Source organism: Myotis yumanensis, unplaced genomic scaffold (genome assembly GCF_028538775.1).
Source record: "Myotis yumanensis isolate MYYU_CA2020_CCGP unplaced genomic scaffold, mMyoYum1.0.hap1 SCAF_11, whole genome shotgun sequence".
NCBI lineage: Eukaryota > Metazoa > Chordata > Mammalia > Chiroptera > Vespertilionidae > Myotis > Myotis yumanensis.
The window spans coordinates 15,167,234-15,189,346 of record NW_027223762.1 but is presented as its reverse complement, the minus strand read 5'-3'; the positions used below and the strand labels follow the sequence as shown (position 1 = coordinate 15,189,346).

The following is a 22,113-nucleotide window of genomic DNA, read 5'->3' as shown; positions in this document are numbered from 1 at the left end:
CCCTGTCACACTCAAGGCAGGGTCGATGGGGAGGTTGCGGCGCCACCCCCGTCACGCACAGAGCAGGGTCAATCAGGGGGTTGGGGCGCTGCCCCCTGTCACGCACAGAGCAGGGCCAATCAGGGGGATTGGGGCTCCATACCCTTTCACACACAGAGCAGGGTCCATCAGGGGGTTGGGGAGCTCCCCCGTGTCACGCACAGAGCAGGGCCCATCAGGGGGTTGGGGAGCTCCCCCCGGTCACGCACAGAGCCGGGCCCATCAGGGGGTTGGGGAGCTCCCCCCAGTCACCCACAGAGCAGGGCCGCTCAGGGGGTTGGGGCACCGCACCCTGTCACACTCAGGGCAGGGCCGATGGGAAGGTTATGGCTCTACCCCGTCACACACAGAGCAGGGCCCGTGGAGGGGGGTGGTTGGGGCGCCGCACCCTGTCACACACAGAGCCGCAGGGCGATCAGGGGGTTGGGGAGCTCCCCCCTATCAGGCACAGAGCAGGGCTGATCAGGGGGTTGGGGCGCCTTCCCCTGTCACGAACAGAGCAGGGCGGATAGGGAGGTTGTGGCCCCTCCCCCTGTCACACACAGAGCCGCAGGGTGATCAGGGGGTTTGGGCGCTGCCCCCTGTCACGCTGATCCCAGTGCCGGGAGGCCTCGCGGCTCCGCTGATCCCGGTGCTGGGAGGCATATTACCCTTTTACTATATAGGATAGAGGCCTGGTGCATGGGTAGGGGCTGGCTGGTTTGCCCTGAAGGGTGTCCTGGATCAGGGTGGGGGTCCCCCTGGGGTGCCTGGCCAGCCTGGATGAGGGGATGATGGCTGTTTGCAGCTGGTCACACCCCTTCAGGGTGGGGGTCCCCACTGGGGTGCCTGGCCAGTCTGGGTGAGGGGCTGAGGTATGTTTTCAGGCTGGCCGGTGACTGAAGCTCCCAACCGCTCCTTTTTTTCTTTTTTTTTATTCTGGGCCAAGGCCTCTGCTGCTGAAAGCAGGTATCTGGTTTGTTTCGGTTCTATAATCGAAACACTGTATCATCTCCAGCTCTGAGATCCCGGCGGGCTGAAAGCTGGTTTCTGGGGTTTTGTTTAGCTTCTATATTTGTTACAAAGTTTCAAACTGCCAGCTCAGAGGCCGGCAAGGCAGGCGGGGAATGTTGGAGTCCTCCTTCACTGAAGCAAGCAAGCCTCATGTTTGCTTCCACCTGCCTGGCTGCCGGCCGCCATCTTGGCTGGCAGTTAATTTGCATATCGCCCTGATTAGCCAATGGGAAGGGTAGCGGTCGTATGCTAATTACCATGTTTCTCTTTTATTAGATAGAATAAGATCAATAAAGGAATTTCTTCCTTTTATTTTTTAATTAAAAGCTTCCAAACATTGAGGAGTTACTTGGTATTTTAAGTATGGTGGTGTCTGCCATGTATCTCTAATTTAAAGTTTCTATTAAATCCTTTGTAATTAGTTAAGTAGACAGATTCTTTAGACTATTTAAACATCTTATTTCTCACCAAACTTTGATCTATTACAACTAGCATTTTTATAATTCTTGCCTAAATCAATAATTACTACAGTGGTTGTCAATGGTGACTTTCTAAATCTTTCTTTCTACATTCATTAGTTGGTACTGAACTACAAACATTCCTTCTTCCCCATCTATTTATTTATTCACTCATTTACTGATGTATACCAGTATAGATTCTGTTATTCTATAGGTTATAATACTCTATTATTTTATTTGATGCCCAAGTAGTATCAGATTTGGTCAGTGGGATCCCATTAAAGCAGGCTTCTGTATTTAGACTGATCTTGTATATTCCCTACCCCAATCCTAGCATTTTTCCAAGGAGCCCAAGAACTGATTGTGATCTTAATCAGAAGTAGGATCTTTTCAGATGTAATCAAGTTAAAATGAGGTCATACTGGCTTAGAGTAGACCCTAAATCCAATGACAGGTATCCTAAGCCAGCACAGAGAGCATAGTTGTTAACACCCGATTTGAAACTTACGGCTTCTTAAATCATAAGAGAAAAAGTTCCATGGTATAAGCCATCCTGTTTGTGATAATCTGTTAGAGCAGTCCTAGGAAACTGATGCAGGCACATATAATACACTAACTATATGATATTAGAGAGAATCATTTTCCCAACTAATTCAACAAAGAGCTTTATTTTTATAACTCTCCATGTACCACACTCCCCCCCCCCCCCAATTAATAAAAGAATAACAGCAATATTAATGAACAGGTAAAGAGGTTAATATAATGTTTTATAAACCACCAAAAACAGAAACAGTAAATAAAAGGAATAAAAATTTAAACGAAAAGATAATGTATTTGGACATAAGTATATACTACTACTTTACTCTCCCATTTGCAGTAAGATCCAGAAATTAATATCACACCTAAAACATCATAAAACAAAAATGTTACAGTGTGACACCATAAAATCAAGGTAAATGCTACAGTGTAATGAGTTTGGCAAATACGTTCAGTCTTCAACATTTCTTCAGAATCTTAATCACATAAAGATTTGTACAATACTCAAAGTCTAAGTTAAAGGGTACTTCCAAAAGGTTAACATAAGTTTAAAAATATCTATTTCCTTAATAAAACTGAGAAAAGAACTTGTAAATGAAAATCCAAACAAAAGAACAAAGGGCTTTGTCATGGAATGGTATATTCAATTAGGAATCTTATCTTACCTGTTGAATTACTTCTGGATATAGCATGGGTAGTCTTTCTGCAATAAGAGCCAGTCCACCCATTCCTGCAAAAACTTGTAATGGTGACTGAATGGGACAGGTTTCAAGTAAAGATTCATCCAATATCCCATCCATACATTCATCACTTGGAGTGAGAGTCTCATCTTCTGGACAGCTACCAAGTAAATCTCCATGATCTAGATTTAAAAAATAGGTAAGAAAAATTCTGTTTCTTTAGTACTCTTTTATTTACAAAGCAGATGTCATCTCCCTAATAAAAAAAATAAAATAAAATAAATATCTTAAGTTACTCAGATACAGCTGCATTAAGGCTAGATGCTATAAAAAATGTTTAAATGACTTCTGAAGTTGCCTCCTATAGTCCTGCTACTCAAAGTATGGCCCAAAGATCAGTATCAGTGCCATCGTCTAAATAAGTAAGTCCTTAGATACTCACAGCAAATAGTAATATGTTGAGCTCTAAAGCATTCAATTAGGAAAAAATGAATAATGATAGACTTCTTACTGAAAACTAAAAATTATGCCATACTGGTTTAGCTTTGAATCACTCACAAAGGAAAATCGAAAGGTTAGTATGTTCACAATAACGAGGTCAACTAAACATCAAAAAACACAAATTATCTTGGGCTGAAAAAAAAAGGAAAATTTAGTAAAGAATACAAAGGCTAATAATTAAATATTGAATTTTAATCATGGGAAAAACTGCAGTAAAAATAAGATGATACCATATGTACACTATGAAAATCATTGCTCAAATAGCATTTATAGTAGTAAAAAACTAGAAACAATCAGAATTTTTCAACAACTGTGGAAAAAATCAATTTTGTTCTAACCATATAAAAAAATAGGCAATAAAAATGCACATTTAGAAATATTTAATGGAAAATAAGTAAAAGTAAAATTGTAAGAAAATGTCTGATCCCATTTCTGTTTGAGGGAAAAAAAATGTTTATGAGTATAAAATACTACTTTATCTAAATTATCAGTAAATTGAATCCTGAATTGAGATTCTCACTTTAATTATAAATAATTCACATGGTTCATGCAGAAATAAAGTTTAAAATTAAAGCACAGGTGCTTATAAAATAAGTGATGCTATACCATGGTATTAAGATTAATTTCCAATGGAAATAATGGCAAATTTTTTATATTTACAAATAACTCAGTCATAAAGAAAAATATCTTTATGTTAATATAAGAAAAAAACAAAGGTAAATAGAAATCCCTGCCTCCTGAGATTACAGACTGTACTTTTTAAAGCAGTACCATACACATACCTTTTTCAGGGTGTAGTCTTTTAAAAGAATCTGTTTTTGACAGACTTGGGTCTGTGATAACTCTTGATCCCAATTTAACAGTCAGATCTATTGAGCGGTAACCTTGAGGAAGTTTTCGGTCATATAGGAGAGTTAAAAGTTGAGCAAGCGTCATTTCAGCAGGCAATGGCTGGCCTATAAATGACATTATTAAGTTAAATCTAGAATCCAAGTGGGATACATTTACTAGATTCACCTTACTCAGGTACTTAATGCTTTTACTAAATTATAGGTAGAAGTTTGATTCTGACACCGAATTCAAAACAATTTAAAAGCAACCCTTGCAAAGTTTACAAAAATTAAAATCTGTTTCTGACACGTGAAAACAATAAATGATGTCTATACAAAGTGTTAGTCGCTAACCAAATCTCACTAAGATCATCTGAGCCACAGCAAATAGAAACAAACAAACAAACAAACAAAAAACACAGACATTCCTATACATCTGTGGTTAGCAAATCTTTTCTATAAAAGGCTAAATAATAAATATTTCACTCTATGAAGGCCATAGGTCTGTGCTGCAACTATTAACTCTACCATTGTAGCATGAAAACAGCTATGGACAATACATAAATAAATGGGGTTAGCTATGTATTTCAATTTAAAAATTTTTTTATAAAAAGAGGCATCCACTGAGCCAAACCAGTCAGGGCATCCAGTTGACCAGCCATAATTTGCTGACCTCTGCTATAAACAGCCAGGTAAAGCTAAGAAAGAAAACCCATTTAAAGTTAGTTGGATATTTGATTTGTAACAATACAGTACAAAAATAGAGACACAATGGATATCACCTTGACCAATGGAAAGTATATTGGTCAAAGAATATTTTTTAGCTGGGGAGAAAATACTGCTTAATTATCAATGACACATCAAAGGGTTTTACCATTAGAACTAATTATTTAAAAGTTGCCTCACCACACTTCCTATATAACTTGTGTACTCTCTAAAATATTAATTTTACTGATTATATTATGACACATTAACAGTGAAATTTAGAAAGTAGAGCAGAAGTGTGCAACATAATACCATGGTGTTTAAAAGGATATGGTCTCACTTCTCTTGGAACTTCATGGGCAACGTCAATAATTCATTTATCTCATCAATAGCACCAGATTAATGATGATTCTGGTAATTACACGTCTGATTTATATAGTTGTAAGATTATTAAAATTTATGTTTTATCATTGTGAACATTACCTGCCAAAAGTTTGTGGTACAGGTGAAACACTGGGACAGTAATTATTTTGTTGGCATTGTCTGCTGCTGAGGAAGCACTTCCTATTTTATCAGGCATTGCCCTCCCTCTCCTGGATGGTGGGCGTGGTGGTGTAGCTGACACAGCACGTTTAGATTGGGATTTCAGCCCTAGAAGTAAAGAATCAGTAAAATTGTATATAGCCAACACACTAATGAAGTAAAAGTGTTTTTCTACAATATTTTAATAAAGCACCACATTCCTAACCAATGCCAAAAGAGAGAAATGTTTCTTCTAATTTAACGTCTGATCTCCTGATTCTATTTGTTCTTCATGAAACTCCACGAATACATTGGGCTGCATTTTTTCCAAAAAAAATATTGTCAACTACTGTATTCTATGAGATACAGATGGCTGTCCATTTATCATAAAGTAATTGCGGGAGCCTAACCGCAGCCTGGAGCCTTCACTCCACTTTTCAGAGCTCTGCCTCTTCTGCAGGAGAGCTTGGACATTTGTAGTCTTTCTTATTTTTTCTTTTTACTTTCTGTCTTTAAATGTTTTACTGATTTCAAGAGAGAGAGAGAGACATGGATGTGTTATGTGTAGGAAATCTTATGTTCTTAATTTTTTTCTGATAGAATAAACTAATACAAAGGTCTACTATTTGAGGAGTAAAGTGAACTTTGTCTTTTGAACTAAAATCATCACACCTATGTCAAGTAATACATCCTCCCATATTACAAGTTATCTTGGCCATTTTTCTTCCTGCACCTAATGGCAAAAACTCATTTTCAACCAATTTTCTTTTAATTATTTTTTTTTCTAATTTTATGTAAGTAATGAACACAATATCATAAATAAAAACTGACGAATACTTTTTCATTTCGCTTTCTTTTAAAAAAACAGCAAGGATATACAAAAATCCCTTAACACAATGGATTTGTAAGAGTATAATTCTCAGTACACTGTGAAGTTGAAATGCAATATGTAAACTATTCACACAAGCTCATACTTGATGACATATTAGAAGCTTTGGACATAAAATAAGTTTCACTGCCAAAGAATAACAGATTTCCGATATAATAGTTTTATATTTAGTATTAAGAATCATTGTAAGTCAGCTTTTTGCATTAATACTCTTTATTACATGAAATTCCTAGAAATATAAAATGTTATACTGTATAGAAACACAAACAAAATCAAGATTATAAAAAAACAGAAAGCTTACCTGAAGCAACAACAACACTATAATTGTCCTGAAATCCATTTTCTGCCTTAACTTTTTCTTTCTCTTCATGGTTTTTCTTTTCTTTGTCATCTTTTTGTTCATTAATTAGTTTGGCAGTGATACTTGGTGTATCTGTGAGGAAATATTATATTATGTAAAATACATTGCTTTTCAACGTCATTAAGAAGGGAAGTGATAAATATCTCAAGGGAAGATTATATAAGATAATATTATCACTAATTGTTGATAAATGCATTTAGGACAAATATTTTAAGACAAAGTCTGGAACTCACCACTGTTCTTAAAATCCAATCTCAAGAAAATATTACATATTACTTCTAAAGGCAAAAAAACCATTACCATGAAAATCTGCTTTATTTTAGGTATAGTTCAATCTGCTTGCCACCTAAATCTAATCTGTTCCTTATAACATGCTTATCAAGAAAGAATTATTTTAAAGATAAAAAAACAGGCTTAGCAATGTTACTGAAAACCTGTAAAGGGCAAATACAAAATTCAAGCTCAAGATATATCCTAAAGCATTAGACTTTTAGTTATTCTAAAAATGGAGTATTAAGGAACAAATTTTATTCACAGAGATTTGTTTTGCTATTTTTATTTAGTTAGAAAACTTACATAGCAAAGTAATATATTTTACTAGTACTTTAACATGAAATCCAAGTACTTTCATAGATAGTTATTACTCTCTGAATTAATATTTTCTTCCCTTACTTTGGAATATGGCATGCTGTTGGAAATCATGAAAATAATGGAGGCCATATAATGATCTGATTTAGTGTTTAAGAAATTCAAAAAGCTTGATGAACTTTTCTGATATTAGAAATATTTTTCACTAAGTGGATATGATTAATATAAATTCCCTTTTTACTTTTCTAACTTAACACAATTATGATCCTATGATTTATTATATAATGTCTCAGAAAGGTGAAATGATCCTATGATAAAACATCATCTTTTATATTAGACCCCTATTTTACAGCTTTCAAGTATCTGAAAATGTCCCATTGATCTCAATTTTTAGATATTCTCCCTAACTAGATTGCCTTTAGATAGTTTCTGCTTTTGTGAAATAAAAAAATTTTGTAAACACTGTAACTAATAAATGTATAATAAAAACAGTACATTTTACTTACATACAAAAACAACCAAGAAACCCAAAATGGCAAAAATAGTTACACAAGTCAGAGTAAAATATTTAAATAATAAATAAAAATTAAAAAACTCATAGAACTAACTCCTTGCATAGTCAGGAAACATGTAAAGATCATTAATTAATAAGAATTTATATAGTGTTACCCCTATAAAGCAATAAAAAATATCACTAAGAAGAGGTTCGTTCAACTTTCTGTTTAAAATTGTTTTGGTTTGCATTTCCACTCTGGCTAAGATAAAATAACAAAGATGAGATTTACTCTCCCACCTGAAATAACTAGAAATTAAGAAAATATATGAAATAATAGTTTTCAGACCCTAGGAATCAGGAAGGCAGGACAGTGATACAGGGTGAGTGAAATCATATGCGGTGAGCCCACGATTACTCCAGCTTATTGCCTGGAGAGTTTCCCAGGCCATGCCTCAGCACAGCCCAGGTGTCACCTAAGGTGAGGATATAGAGCTGTAAAATATATACACACATGTAAATATATCATAAAATATACTGTCTAAAGATCAAAGATCATAAACACACTTTCACAGGACCAAAACACTATTAGAGGTTAAATTCAACATTTTTTTTAAAAAATGTTTTCTCAAGATAACTCTCTGTTGGAGTTTTTACTAGGATGTAGTGTTTCCAAAGCAATCACTTTATTTTTAAAAATATTTTAAATATGTTTTTATTGATTTATTAAATTATTACTAAAGGCCCAGTGCATAAAATTTGTGCACAGGTAGGGTCCCTAGGCCTAGCCAGCAATCAGGGCCAATCAGGGCCTCCCGGCTGCTGACCAGGGCCTCCCTTCCCTGGCTGCCGGCTGGGGCCTTCCTTCATTCCACGCCGCCCCCTGGTGGTCAGCACATGTCATGGTAAGGAATCAGTCTCCTGGTTGAACTCTCTTGGGGACAATTTGCATATTAGGCTTTTATAGATAGATAGTTGTTGTTTTTTAAATCCTCACCTGAGGATATTTTTCCACTGATTTTTAAAGAGAATGGCAGAGAGAGGGGAAGACAGAGAGAAATATCAATGTGAGAGAAACATATCGATTGGTTGCCTCCTGCATGTATCCTGTCTAGGACCAGGGTTAGAGAGGAGCCTGCAGCCAAGGTACGGTGGCACAATCACTTCATTTTAAAAATTTTTAGGTAATAAATGGAACTTCTCTGTAGTAATAATAGAATATGACATTTTATATTTTTTTATTTGTTTTTCAATTGGAGAGAGAGATATAGTTGGGTTGCCTCCAACCTGGGTATGTGCCCTGACAGGGAATCAAACTGGCTACCTTTTGGTGTATGGGACAATGCTCCAACCATTTCAGAAAACAGCATTCTTTTATAGCAAAGATAAACCAAAAATGTTAAATTTCCAATTACTTAGAAATGTAACATTTTTCCATTATCAAATTAAACATATAAAATCTCAATAATTGAATTTTAGTACTCTTCCCCACTTCCCTCCTTAATTTAACTAATTTCTCTTCATCATAGAGGGACATTTTCAGGGCTCTGTCAGAAAAACATTTATAAAGTCTAATTTTCAGAAAAGTAGCTGTAACAGATAAGGCAGACATTTTTAAATAAGAAAAAACATTATGTATACATTTATATAGTATTCTATCATTTTATTGTATAATTTGTAAAAAGATAAGAATTACAATTTTATGCACAGTTGTATTAGAGGCGGTAACTAAAACTGGAAAAGGATCTTTTCTACCTTATTTTCTCATAATAATCTCATCCATTCTCATGGTTTAATTTACCACTTATATATGGTAACAATTCCCAAACTCTTCAAACCAGCCTTTTACTTTAAGCTTAGATTTGTACTTACAATTGATAAATGAACATCAGCAGCTTTTTTCTGAGATACTGTTAACTTCCTTCAGTTATCAGTATTGCTTAAAACTGAAGCACACCCTCTAATGTATAGACATATGCTTATATTTACATTACAATGTAAACAATTAAGTTTCCAGCTTGTTTTTAAAACTAACAACATACATAAGATCATAAATACTTTGAAGGGCAGAATATGTGTCTTGCTCATTATTACAACCCTAGTACAAACTATTGTGCTTACAAATAGCATGAATTCATTCACTTATTAGGATTGGTGATAAACTCAAACCATCCATAGTCAATTTGCATTCTGCCATCAAAACTGTAAGTTTTTAGTAGTTAGTAAATGTTGTTTAAAGGCAGTATGTGAGAGCTTTTGAAATACAGGTTAAGAAACCAAGGGGAAAAGTTATGTCTTCTTTATTCACTAACTATTATAAACAATAAAGTCAACAATCAATTCTACCTTATCTTCATCTTCTGAACACTCATTTATTCCCTCGATTTAGTAAATTTGTATTACTGTCATCCACGCTAATACTCTGGAATTCACTTACTATAAAACAGCCAGAAGGCTTATTGTGAGAAAATTCTATCCATGGCTACCCAAGGCTTGTCTACATATCCAACAACCCCATCTGTCATTGCTACACGTAACACACATCACACCAAAAGAAGTATAGGTGCTAACTTGTATTATACATTTTTTCTTCAGCTACTTACTCATGCCTCATAATGTGAAGATATCTTGTTCTTTTCTAGCCATTAAAAGATTGCTGAGTGAATGAATGCAGTAAAATAAAGTGATAAAACAAAATTCCAAATACATATAACATAAAGTTAAAGAAAACTTAAGTCTGACTTACCTGACACCCTGTCAAGAACTTCTGATAATGTTGTTGACACTGGCAAGTGAAGTGTCCGGAACTTGTGGCCTGCTCCATACATTGGATGCTGGATGACATGGCTAGTAGCATTGATTCTACCTTTGTATAGCTGAAAATTAATTCAAAATAAATCAAAGTGTGGTTATTTGAAATACATATTAAAAAAATTTTTAAAGCATGAAAGACTGAAAATTCAACAATGCATACAAAATATAAAGGACTTGTTTAATGTGTTTCTTTAAATATGGCATGTTTATCTGCCTGTAATTTGTAGGTCAAGTTTTGCATTAGCATTATTGTACCTAATATTATGTTAGTTTTTCCCAAATCATACTATTCTACTAATATAGAATATAATTAGGTTATTCTAGGTAGAGAGGGTTATCTCAGAGATTTTTAGGTCCTATCATGAAGTATACAAGTTTTTCTAATTTTACTTTGCTTTATTAGAAATTAGAATGTAGAAATTACTGCAAACTCTGATGTGAAATTATAAAATATCTTTACAAAGAGCTAATCACTAAAATTTAATTTAATTGTTGAATACTCACTGGACAGGGAGACTGTAGAAACATTGTCACTTTCTCATCCTCTAGCATCAACTGCAAAAACAACCTACGTACAAACCCTGAAATGTTCCCCGATGTAGGAAGGTTCCCTCTTTGAGGAGATGCCTGAAACAGTTCACAGAGAACCTGGCAAGACAAGAGATTTAAAGTTAAATGCCATGTTTATTTGCACCTTTGTATTTTAACTGAAAAAAGAAAATTAAGAGTGTGAATTAACAAGTATATTTGAATATATCATATCAGTAACTAAAGAATACATTATTTCATCTTAAAATACATGAATACAGAAGTAGGTAAGAAGTGCAACAAAAATTTCTGTGGAAAAGAGAAATTACTACTGTAGAGTTTTCAAATAATAAATACCCAGCATAACCAACTTACTGTTAACTTTGGTCAATATCTATGTGGTTACAATACAATTCTATCCTATATAATGAAAGCCTAATATGCAACTCGACCGAATGGCAGAATGACTGGTGGAATGATTGGTCGCCATGACATGCACTGTCCACCAGGGGGAAGATGATCAACGCAGGAGCTAACCCCAGCCCGCAGGCCCCTGGCCAGCAAAGGAGGCGGGTGCCAGCAAGGCGCCCCCCCCCCCCCCCCCCATAGCTCCGTTGGTCAACCCACAGATCAGTCCTGATCGCCAGCCAGGCCTAGGGACCCTACCCATGCACAAATTTCATGCACTGGGTCTCTAGTCTATATATATATGCGCCTACATAACCATCCGACCGTCTGACTGGTAGCTATGACACGCAATGACCACCAGGGGGCAGACGCTCAATGCAGGAGCTGCCAAGCTGCAGTGACTTGGCAGCTGTGGTTCTCCAGTGACGCACCCAGAACGAGAGAGGAAGGAGCCCAATTCCAGGGTGTGTCACCATGAGAATCGCCCTCTCACAATCCAGGACCCTTGGGAGGATGTCAGAGAGCCGATTTTGGTCCAATCCCTGCAGGCCAGGCCGTGTACCGGGCCTCTAGTATATGATAACTACATTTAAGATATAGAACCAAGCCTTATCAAGAAGCTGCAAGATAATAATTAGGCCAGAAAGCAATGGGACACAAAGTTTCATGCTATACAAAAGCACAAACCAAATTTTCAAATACCATATTCATGGCCTTGCTTATAACAATGGTAATTTAAGCATTTCATTTTAATTGGGGACATTAAGGAGATATAGTTTCCCAATAATTACTTTAGACCATAAATTACATTACAATAATTCTCTTTAAAAAATCTTTGAGGCAGGCATTACTAGCCCCATCTTATGTCAAGCAACTTACTGAAGCTAGAAACAATCAGAAAGGAGCAGAAATTGGCAATAAGCCACTAGATTTACTCTTTTAAAAATTTATATATTTTAGAGACATAGAAAAGAAAGGGGAAGGGGCGGAGAGAGATAGAGAGAGAGAGAGAGAGAGAGAGAGAGAGAGAGAGAAAGAGAAAGAGGGGGAGAGGGGGAGAGAGGGAGAGAGAGAGAGAGAAATCAATTTGTTGTTCCACTTACATTTATGTATTCACTGGTTGCCACTTGTATGTGCCCTGACCGGGGATCGAACCGATAACCTTGGTATAGCAGGATAATGCTTTATCAACTGAGCTACCCATCCAAGGCCTAGAATTACTTTTTAAATAATTCTAGCTTTCAAGATTTTTGGCCCCATAGACTTAATAGAATAAAATAATCTTTTACAGTTTTAAAGTGACTTGTCAGGTGTCTCCTATGTTAAACCTACTCTAATATCTTCTTCATGTCAATAATTGTAACAATCCGGTTACAACAAAACACAATGCCTCAGTACAGATGAGGCATTCAATGATCATCTTCAAGTGGTCAATCCTGTTCCAGCAGCTAAAGTGGCTTTTGGGGGTCTGGTCTTCATATTTGGGGAGTTCTTAAAAAGGAGGAGAGCACGATGTATAGCTGGAATTTCTGTGATTTTGCCCACTAGCTCATCAAAAAGATTAACTGATATATGTGACAGCTGAGGGGAAGAAGGAGAAGATATCAGTGCTGTGTGTTGTTTTTTTCCAGTACTGCATTTTAATTATGGTTTAAATTCAGACCATTAAATATACCCAATTCCAAACTTTAACACCATCTAGCCTTATATAATACATGCCCCTTTCTTAACTAATTTCACGAGTACTATTTGACAACATATTAAAATTACCTAAAACATAAGCCAGGTTTTCCACTCTTACCTGTGCCATCAGCTTTTGATTATTAGGGTGGCATGAAATGCACTGCAGGAAGAATGCCACTGTTGCATTCTCAATTGCTGTCCTCTGTTGAGCAGTCAATCCTGCTGTAGTAGCTGAAGAAAGAGAAGCTGATCTTGCACTGGTCTGTTGTGCACCTAAATTATGTCCTCCAGAAGTGGACCCAGAGTGACACAATAAAAACAGAAGTGCTGTCCATAGTGGATTGACTTCTGAACCACCAAGCCAGTCTTTCATAACATGGCTACTGCCAACTTCTGTCAAAAACCTAAGAATAGGAGCAACCAGGTCTGCTGTGATAGGCATCTTATTGCATTGTTGTGGAACATGATGCCGCCTGAGTTTGTCCTGGAATGCATCCATTGACTGAGCAATGCTTTCCGAGTAAGAAATATGGCTAAAGCAGAAACTAGCCAGACTCCTCACAAGAAGAGAAGGCAAACCCGAGTCCAATAATTGTTTGATAGCTTCTGGAGATTGAGAAGAGGAAGCAAGAGTTGCCAAGTGTGATTCCGTTAGTGCAAGAGGAGCTTGTGCGTTTTTAGAGTCATCTGTTAAAGATGAACTAAGATCTTGCTTTTTGCTGTCATCTGTCATAGATAGTCTGTGGTGACACTGCATTGGAGGAGGTGTAATTCCCATCCAGCCCATCAGCAAAGAAAAATAACTTGGGTGTACGTGGCACATTGAGCAAAGTAGACTGTCAACAGCTTTTTTCAAAACCATATTGCAGGGAAGAGACATGGACCAATTAAAGAGTAACCTAGGGGAATAAAAGATACCAGGTAAGCAATGTGTATGTATCAGGTCTATGTACATATAATATATATTCTTATATTTATTCCAAATATTTCTACTAGAGATCAATCTAAACTCTAATGAAAACAATACTGTTTATTTGACATAAATATTATTACATGATAAGAATTCAGGAATACTGCTCAGAATATACATTAAGTATTTAGGTAAATTAGAAGGTAAAATAAAAGTATAAAATGAGTACAGAAAACCAAGAGATCTATATTAAAATATTTCTACCATTCTCTGTGATCTCAAAAAAGTGACATTAAAAAAATAATGAAAAATTATACCAAGAAAATGTTTAGATCAAATTTGACAATTGATGGCTTAAATACATTTTTGCAAATCAAAAGTTATTAGTGACTTTTTTTTAAACTATATATTTTATTGATTTTTTACAGAGAGGAAGGGAGAGGGATAGAGGGTTAGAAACATCGATGAGAGAGAAACATGGATCAGCTGCCTCCTGCACACTCCCCACTGGGTATGTGCCCACAACCAAGGCACATGCCCTTGACCGGAATTGAACCTGGGACCCTTGAGTCTGCAGGCCGACGCTCTATCCTCTGAGCCAAACCAGTCAGGGCGTGACTTTCACTAATAAATCACAGATTATACCAACTGGTAGGGGCAAATATGACAATGACAGACTCCAAGACAAAAGCCCAACTTTTTATCAGTCATGGGACTCTTCAAAAATAAATATAATATTCTGCTAAGACTTAGGAGTTATCAGGCAGTAAGCTCAACAATGCATTAGCTGGGTATGATGAAGAAATGTGGGTAGTGGGAACTACTTACCAAAAGAACAATTGTAACAAGCGTCTAAAATGTAGTAGTAAAAACAATTAGTCAAAAAAACCTTCTGACATAGCAAGTCTTTCAAAATTTCTAGCTATACTTTTCGTCCACAGTTACACATTGAAGATAAAAGAATCTGATGGGTCAATGTGCAAATAGGATAAACACTATGAAATGTAGGGAGCATATACATTTACATTCTACTTTTAGGTTGGAAAAACAGGCAATGACATTAATACAGTGGTTCTCAACCTGTGGGTCGCGACCCCTTTGGGGGTCAAATGACCCTTTCACAGGGGTCGCCTAAGACCATTGGAAAACACATATATAATTACATATTGCTTTTGTGATTAATCACTATGCTTTAATTATGTTCAATTTGTAATAATGAAAATACATCCTGCATATCAGATATTTACATTACGATTCATAACAGTAGCAAAATTACAGTTATGAAGTAGCAACGAAAATAATTTTATGGTTGGGGGTCACCACAACATAAGGAACTGTCGCGGCATTAGGAAGGTTGAGAACCACTGCATTAATATATCTTCTTAAAACATGAAGATAAATTAAATTTTTGTAACATCTCATTTCAAAGTTGTTCCTAACTATATTTAACTACCACTTTCAAAGTATTATTTTTATTCCAATAAGCATATAAAATACTATTTCAAGTTAAAACCAAAGCAATTTAGTACTGGAGAGAAAAAGAATTTCACAAATCATACTCACTCAAAGAGGTCTCGGTCCAACAGTGCTGGTAAATCATACTCTACAAGGAGTTCATAACTGTGCCACAGAATTGCTGCTACACAGTGCAAATGAGAAGGAGATGGCATTAGCAGTCCATACTCTATTGCCGAAGATGTAGGGCACATATAGCTCATTCTGCCACTTCTCTTCATAGCAGCCACTCTTGCAGAATCACTGACCCATTTTAACAAGGCCTGAATTCTTAAAAGAAGGAAATAATATTCAAATAACTAATTATATCATAACTGACATTTAATATGGATAAGTATCACCACTGTCTGAAATAAATATATTTATAATAACATACTAATGTTCTCATGAATTTTAATTTAAAATAGAAGGGGAAAGGAACAAGGATATAGTAAGCAACAAGGATATAGTTCTAATTTTCCAACAACCTTTCCAATCTTAACCGATGAAAATGTTTGAGATAACTATAATTCAACAAATAAATATTAATTCCTACCTGATTTATAACAAAATATATAACTAGAATTATAGAACATACAACTTAAACTCACCATCTCTTCTAAATTTTCTCTCACAACAAATCCATACAACCTAGAGGAGTAATTTGGGGCTAATTCTTCATTGCACAGAATCACATGCAATATAGCATGTTTCATAAATCTAGTTCCTATGCATTAATATAGTAGCAGCCACTCACCCTCCTTCACTCTGAAAACAGAATATAAGCCCACCATATGCCCTTTTACAAGTGCCACTCTACTCTCAATCCCCTGAAGCTGGGGACCACTAACTGAGAGTAAAAGAATGATTAAAGCAATAGTGATTTGAAGTTTAAGAAACAGAAAAGATACGTTGCCCATTCTTAAAACACTATATTTGTTTTTATTTGCTTTAAATTTCTATTTTAAACCATCAGATTTTTTTTTTCTAGGTAAGAGAGATAGGGGTAGGAAGGTATATGTAAAAATGTATATTTAATGCTCACAAAAATCTCTAGAAATTGCATCATATAAACTATACAGGTGAATATACAATATAATAAATGGTCTTAACTTTTATAAAATGATATAAGGAGAAAGTATTACAAATAAATTCACTACAAGTGATTATATGTGACCTTAATTTAAAAAATGAGATCATTATATACCTGTCTTTTGTTCCAGTGTCCTGAGTTGTTCCAAGCTGATAAAGAATATCTATAGTAGAGTCAGAAGACAGCCCATTCAGTCTTCCAAAAAGTAAAGGGCTATTTAAATCTTGTAATAAAGAGCCAAAAGGAAAAAGTTGTTAAAGAAGCAAATGGAATGAGATATGCTCAATTTAATGTTAAATTATTCAGTAAAAATAACTCTTCTACAAATTGCAACAAAAAAGCAAACTCCAAAAATAATAAAGGCATAAATGGAAATTAATTTCAGAAACAGAAGTAACCACAAATGACATAATTCAAGTCATTGCTTTGCAAATGTAAAAATTAAATTATCAAAGGTAATTGTCACCTGTAGGATCACTGCCTGATGCTGCACAATTTCTCAGCAGAATGTCTATAAGCTTCAGGCCAATTCTAGTGGACTGCAGGCCTATCTTTACAAGCACAACCTCAATGTTGGGTGAATGCATTCCACAGTATGGGGACATCAATAAGGCAGCACAAGTTTGTAGCAGATTAGCAGTAGGCGCAGCAGCACTTGCCATCATTCCTTCCAGATCACTTATGTGAGTTAGACAGTGATGTAATAACCGTAACCATCCAATACTGAAATACACAATACAAAGTGACTTATAATATAAATTTACATAAATCAAATTATTTCAGGAGTAAAACAAAACTTCTAAAGATCAGCATGCTATGTTTCATAAATATCACCAATCTATGTAAAAAAAAAAGGTTTCAAATACTGCACTATCAAATAAAGAATAACTAAACAAAATATTTATGTGATAATAGTATTTTGAAACTATGTGCTTGCTTCCTTTGTAATGTCAGAAAATGTTGTTATATATACACATACTTATGTGTATAAATATAAACTGTATAGGACCATAGACTTGAAAAAATGTAAAGTCTTGGCAGCTTGGGAATTAACAAGATATCCTAAATTTTTTTATCAGGCAAAGCTTTCAGTAAAACCAGTTTATAAAATTTCCAAACAACAAAATATACCAGAAAAATGTAAATTAAAGAATATATTCAGGTCCTTGTTTGTTTGTTTAGTTTGTATGGCTCAAATACAACCCTTCTGCTAACTGGAGTTTAGGAATTACCATATAAGACTAGATCCCTGGTCTATGTGGTCAATTTCTATGGTTTTCTATGGTTAAACAGATTCCTGGTGATAGGCATTTGGATACTTTTTAAAAATATGTTTTTATTAATTTTTACCAAGAGAGGAAGAGAGATAGAAACATTGATGGGAAAGAACCAACATTGATTGGCTATCTCCTTCATGCTCCCTATTAGGGATCAAGCCTGCAACCAAGGCATGTGCCCTAATTGGGAATCAAACCGGTGACCTCTTGGTGCTTGGCTTGACACTCAACAACTGAGCAACACCGGCCAGGCTAGATATTCTTATATTAGACTCCAATCCAAGAAACTGGAATCCACCCTAACCAGTTTGGCTCAATGGATAAGAGCGTAGGCCCGAGGACTGAAAAGTCCCAGGTTCGATTCCGGTCAAGGGCATGTACCTTGATTGCAAGCACATCCCCAGTGGCAGGTATGCGAGAGGCAGCTGATCGATGTTTCTCTCTCATCGATGTTTCTAACTCTCTATCCCTCTCCCTTCTTCTCTGTTAAAAATCAATAAAAAAAATAAAAAAGAAACTGGAATCCCATCCACATATACCACATTATAGATCAGCTCAAGGATTAAACACATATAAATCTCAATTTTAACCAGCCTCAAGGTTCTGCTTTGATAAAATTGTCTCTATTACACTTAAAAAAACACACAAAGTAAAACATGTTCTTATATAGATACCTATTCAAGAAAGAAATGCCTAAGCCCTAAAAAAAAAGCCACAGCCCTGAATGGTATGGCTCAGATGGTTGAACATTGTAACATGCACCAAAGGGTCACTGGTTCAATTCCCAGTCAGGGCACATGCCCAGGTTATGGGTTTCATACCCAGTAGGGGGCAAATAGGAGGTAGCCAATTAGTGCTTTTCTCACATTGTTGTTTCTCTCTCTCTCACTCAAATCAATAAAAACATAATTAAATAAATTAAGTTAATAAACTACAGAGTAATTTCATAGAAAGCGTGTTTTTTTAGAATGAGAAATAAACATACCTTGTTTTAGATACCTGATCTTCAGATGGAAGAAAGGGATTATTAACTGTGGCTGAAGAAGTGGTACCAAAAGCAGTGAGGCCCAATAACTTAATTTGTGAAAGCCCTAATGTGCTGGCATCTCGAGGACGATGGAGTCTAAGGCAGACAGCAGAGGCTACTTCTGCTTTTACAAGCTGAATTTTTATGTAGGTGAGACCACTTGTGACTACAGGAGTGGACAAAGGTAGCATATTTATCCCATCTGCACTCACTTCAACAGACACTGAGGATGGGCAGGCTGCAGAAGAGAAAATCAAACAATTACTAAAGAATAAGTAAACTAGCCTTCATAGGTTAGTGGAAATTCCAGTAAAACAGCAGCTTTCAGTTATATTCACAATTAAGTTGTCAAAAGAGCATTTATACACCAAATGATTCACTGACTCTCACCATAAATTATTTTGAGCTATTTTCCAACATATGATATGAAAGCTACAAGATAAAAAAAATAGTTTTTAAAAAATTGTAACATTCACTTCAAAAAAGAGTAACTAAAGATATACAGTCCACATGTACTTGACTCTCTATTACTTCTATTTTATTTAGAATTATCTCCAATATGGGACATGTGATTAATACGTTCACTGTTGTCAACAATTTAAGAAAATTTTTTGGCTTTCTTTCAAACCTTAGCCAAATATTCTCAAGAGTTGTTTTTAAAATAATTTCCTTCTAAAATTTAAGGAGGCCTAATGAAGTAACAATTGGCAGTTGCTATGGGAAAGTGTTTTTTTCCCCTAACAACATGAAAGCCCATATAATAAATTTATCTATTAACTACAACAAACTTTGAACTCTGATTTTAATTTCGACAGTAAAACTAGCAAGTAACTCTTATTGTATGCCAATTACACACCAGGATTACAAGTCATATGGAGTATTAAATATAATCTTCAAAACCTTGAGATAAGTATTATCCACATTTTACACAAGTTGACAGAGTCAAAGAGAGATTAAGTAAGCCAAATCCTCACATTAACAAATGGCACATTTTACATTCTAGTCCATGTTTGATTCTAAAGCTTCTGTTATTTCTAATGGAAAACAATGTATCTTCAATTTCTGCTCCAATCCAATAATAAAATCAAAATGTTTTATTAAGCTCTCCTTCGTAACATTCTTCCTACATCAATCCCCATGTGCAAATTCAAGCTATATTTTCAAAGCCACCATTTATATGAACCACTCTTTCTCTTTCCAAATAAAAGCAATTTCTTCCTCATCTTAGATTAACCCCTTAAACCAGTGATGGCGAACCTATAACACGCGTGTCAGAGGTGACACGCAAACTCATTTTTTTGGTTGATTTTTGTTAAATGGCATTTAAATATATAAAATAAATATCAAAAATATAAGTCGTTGTTTTACTATGGTTGCAAATATCAAAAAATTTCTATATGTGACACGGCACCAGAGTTAAGTTAGGGTTTTTCAAAATGCTGACACGCTGAGCTCAAAAGGTTCGCCATCACTCCCTTAAACCTTACATTGTCTTATATTTTACCACATAACATAGTTCTTTTATATATACACTAGAGGCCCAGTGCACGAATTCATGCATCAGTGGGGTCCCTTGCCCTGGCCTGCGGGATCGGGCTGAAACCAGCTCTCTGACATCCCCGGAGGGGTCCCAGATTGTAAGAGGGCACAGGCCAGGCCGAGAGACCAAACCAGTGCACAATCAAGGCCAGGGAGGGACACGGGAATTGGCCAGCTGGGGAAGGACCACGGGAGGGTTCCAGGGTGTTTCCAGCCCATCTAGCTCAGTCCAGATCCCCAGCAGCAAGTTAATCTACCAGTCGGAGCATCTGCTCCCTGGTGGTCAGTGCCCGTCATAGTGACTGGTCGACCGGTCAACTATCTGCCACCTGGTGGCCAGTGCTCATCATAACAAGCAGTTGAGCGGCCTTAACATATCATTAGCACATTACACTTTGGTTGAAAGGACAACCAGACGACTGGACACTTAGCATATTAGGCTTTTATTATATAGGATATATATTTTTTTTATTATTGATTTCAGAGAGGTAAGGAGAGGGAGAGAGAGCTAGAAATATCAATGATGAGAATCACTGACTGACTGTCTCCAGCACGTCCCCTACTGGGGATTGAGCCTGCAACCCTGGGCATGTGCCCTTGACCAGAATTGAACCCAGGCCCCTTCAGCCCACAGGTTGATGCTTTATCCACTGAGCCAAACCAGCTAGGGCACATAGTTCTTTTTTGACCTGCTAAAAACCTGTGGATTAGTATACTTTCTTTCTGCATTTTATTCATTATATCTGTTTCTATCCAAAAGGGGGATTACACAACTATATTAGGGTATAATAGTAGTCTAATCTAACAAATAAATGAAAAATTTATTCTTCCAAATATGCCAGGGATCTACAAAATCTCCCATAGTTCTTCATGCAATTATTAAGTGACATCATTCAATAAACATAAATGTGAAAATTTCATTTCAACTTAATGCTATCATTTAATAAATTTGGGGGAGAAGAAAAGGAAAAACAATTCATTGGAATATATGTGGATTTCATCAAACATTCTATTTGAGGAATAAACTCATCAGTTCATTTTATGGGAAATGATTTGGTGGTAATGTCAAATATACTAAGAATTCCAAAATTAACAAATCTAGAAATCATATGTTTCACAATTTTCTATATACTTTTCTCATTTTTATGTTTCTATATTATAGTTTACTTTTATTATGCTTCTTTACAGAAAATATTACTGACTTGCAAGAGATGCAAGGTGAGGTTGGATATGTATCTCTTTAAGAAGTACTGCTGCAGGAAGGTGAATGGTAAGGTCACACCAAGCCTCCTCTGGCAGAAAGATGTAGGACCAAGCTGCAGAGCGAGCTCTTCTATGGGGTGGGGTGGCCTGCAAAAGCACCTCAGCTGGTTGGGCAGTAGGACTGCTAGATGTGATTGTACCTACAAAAGACATTTTAAATGAGAACTTAGAAAAGAAACCCAATAAAGTATCAAGAACTATTCAAATCATAATAATTACATTAGAAAATTTAGTTAAAAACATGAACATTTTTGAAACTATGAATGTAGTTAAAAACCTCAGCATGACTTGCCACAGTACTCACAAAACATCACAACACCTTGTTAACTGAGAGATGACAAGGTGTTGTGATGTTTTGTGAGTATTGTGGCAAGTCATGCTGAGGTTTTAGTTGCTGCCTAATTTCTTTATACACACATATTAAATGAAAACTAAAGTAATAACAAATCTAGCACAATAATCCTAAAATAGTTTAAGTAAA

The 22,113-nt window shown here is 35.9% G+C and overlaps 1 protein-coding gene across 6 annotated transcripts in view; it reads right to left on the bottom strand.

Moving 5' to 3' along the window:
* Positions 1–22,113, bottom strand: part of BIRC6 (baculoviral IAP repeat containing 6) — a 181,438-nt gene that overhangs the window by 38,970 nt on the left and 120,355 nt on the right. For all 6 annotated transcript variants that reach the window (XR_011473150.1, XM_070428963.1, XM_070428967.1 and 3 more), the window contains exons 50-61: positions 21,572–21,772; positions 18,789–19,068; positions 16,993–17,249; positions 16,641–16,749; positions 15,503–15,724; positions 13,148–13,928; positions 10,915–11,058; positions 10,343–10,472; positions 6,456–6,587; positions 5,227–5,394; positions 3,991–4,164; positions 2,693–2,889 (exon numbers count right to left, since the gene is read on the bottom strand). Coding sequence is in view for 5 of the 6 variants with exons in the window: in XM_070428963.1 (XP_070285064.1) it covers positions 2,693–2,889; positions 3,991–4,164; positions 5,227–5,394; positions 6,456–6,587; positions 10,343–10,472; positions 10,915–11,058; positions 13,148–13,928; positions 15,503–15,724; positions 16,641–16,749; positions 16,993–17,249; positions 18,789–19,068; positions 21,572–21,772 (2,795 nt within the window). In the remaining variant the exon portion in view is untranslated. The remainder of the gene's footprint in view (positions 1–2,692; positions 2,890–3,990; positions 4,165–5,226; positions 5,395–6,455; positions 6,588–10,342; positions 10,473–10,914; positions 11,059–13,147; positions 13,929–15,502; positions 15,725–16,640; positions 16,750–16,992; positions 17,250–18,788; positions 19,069–21,571; positions 21,773–22,113) is intronic.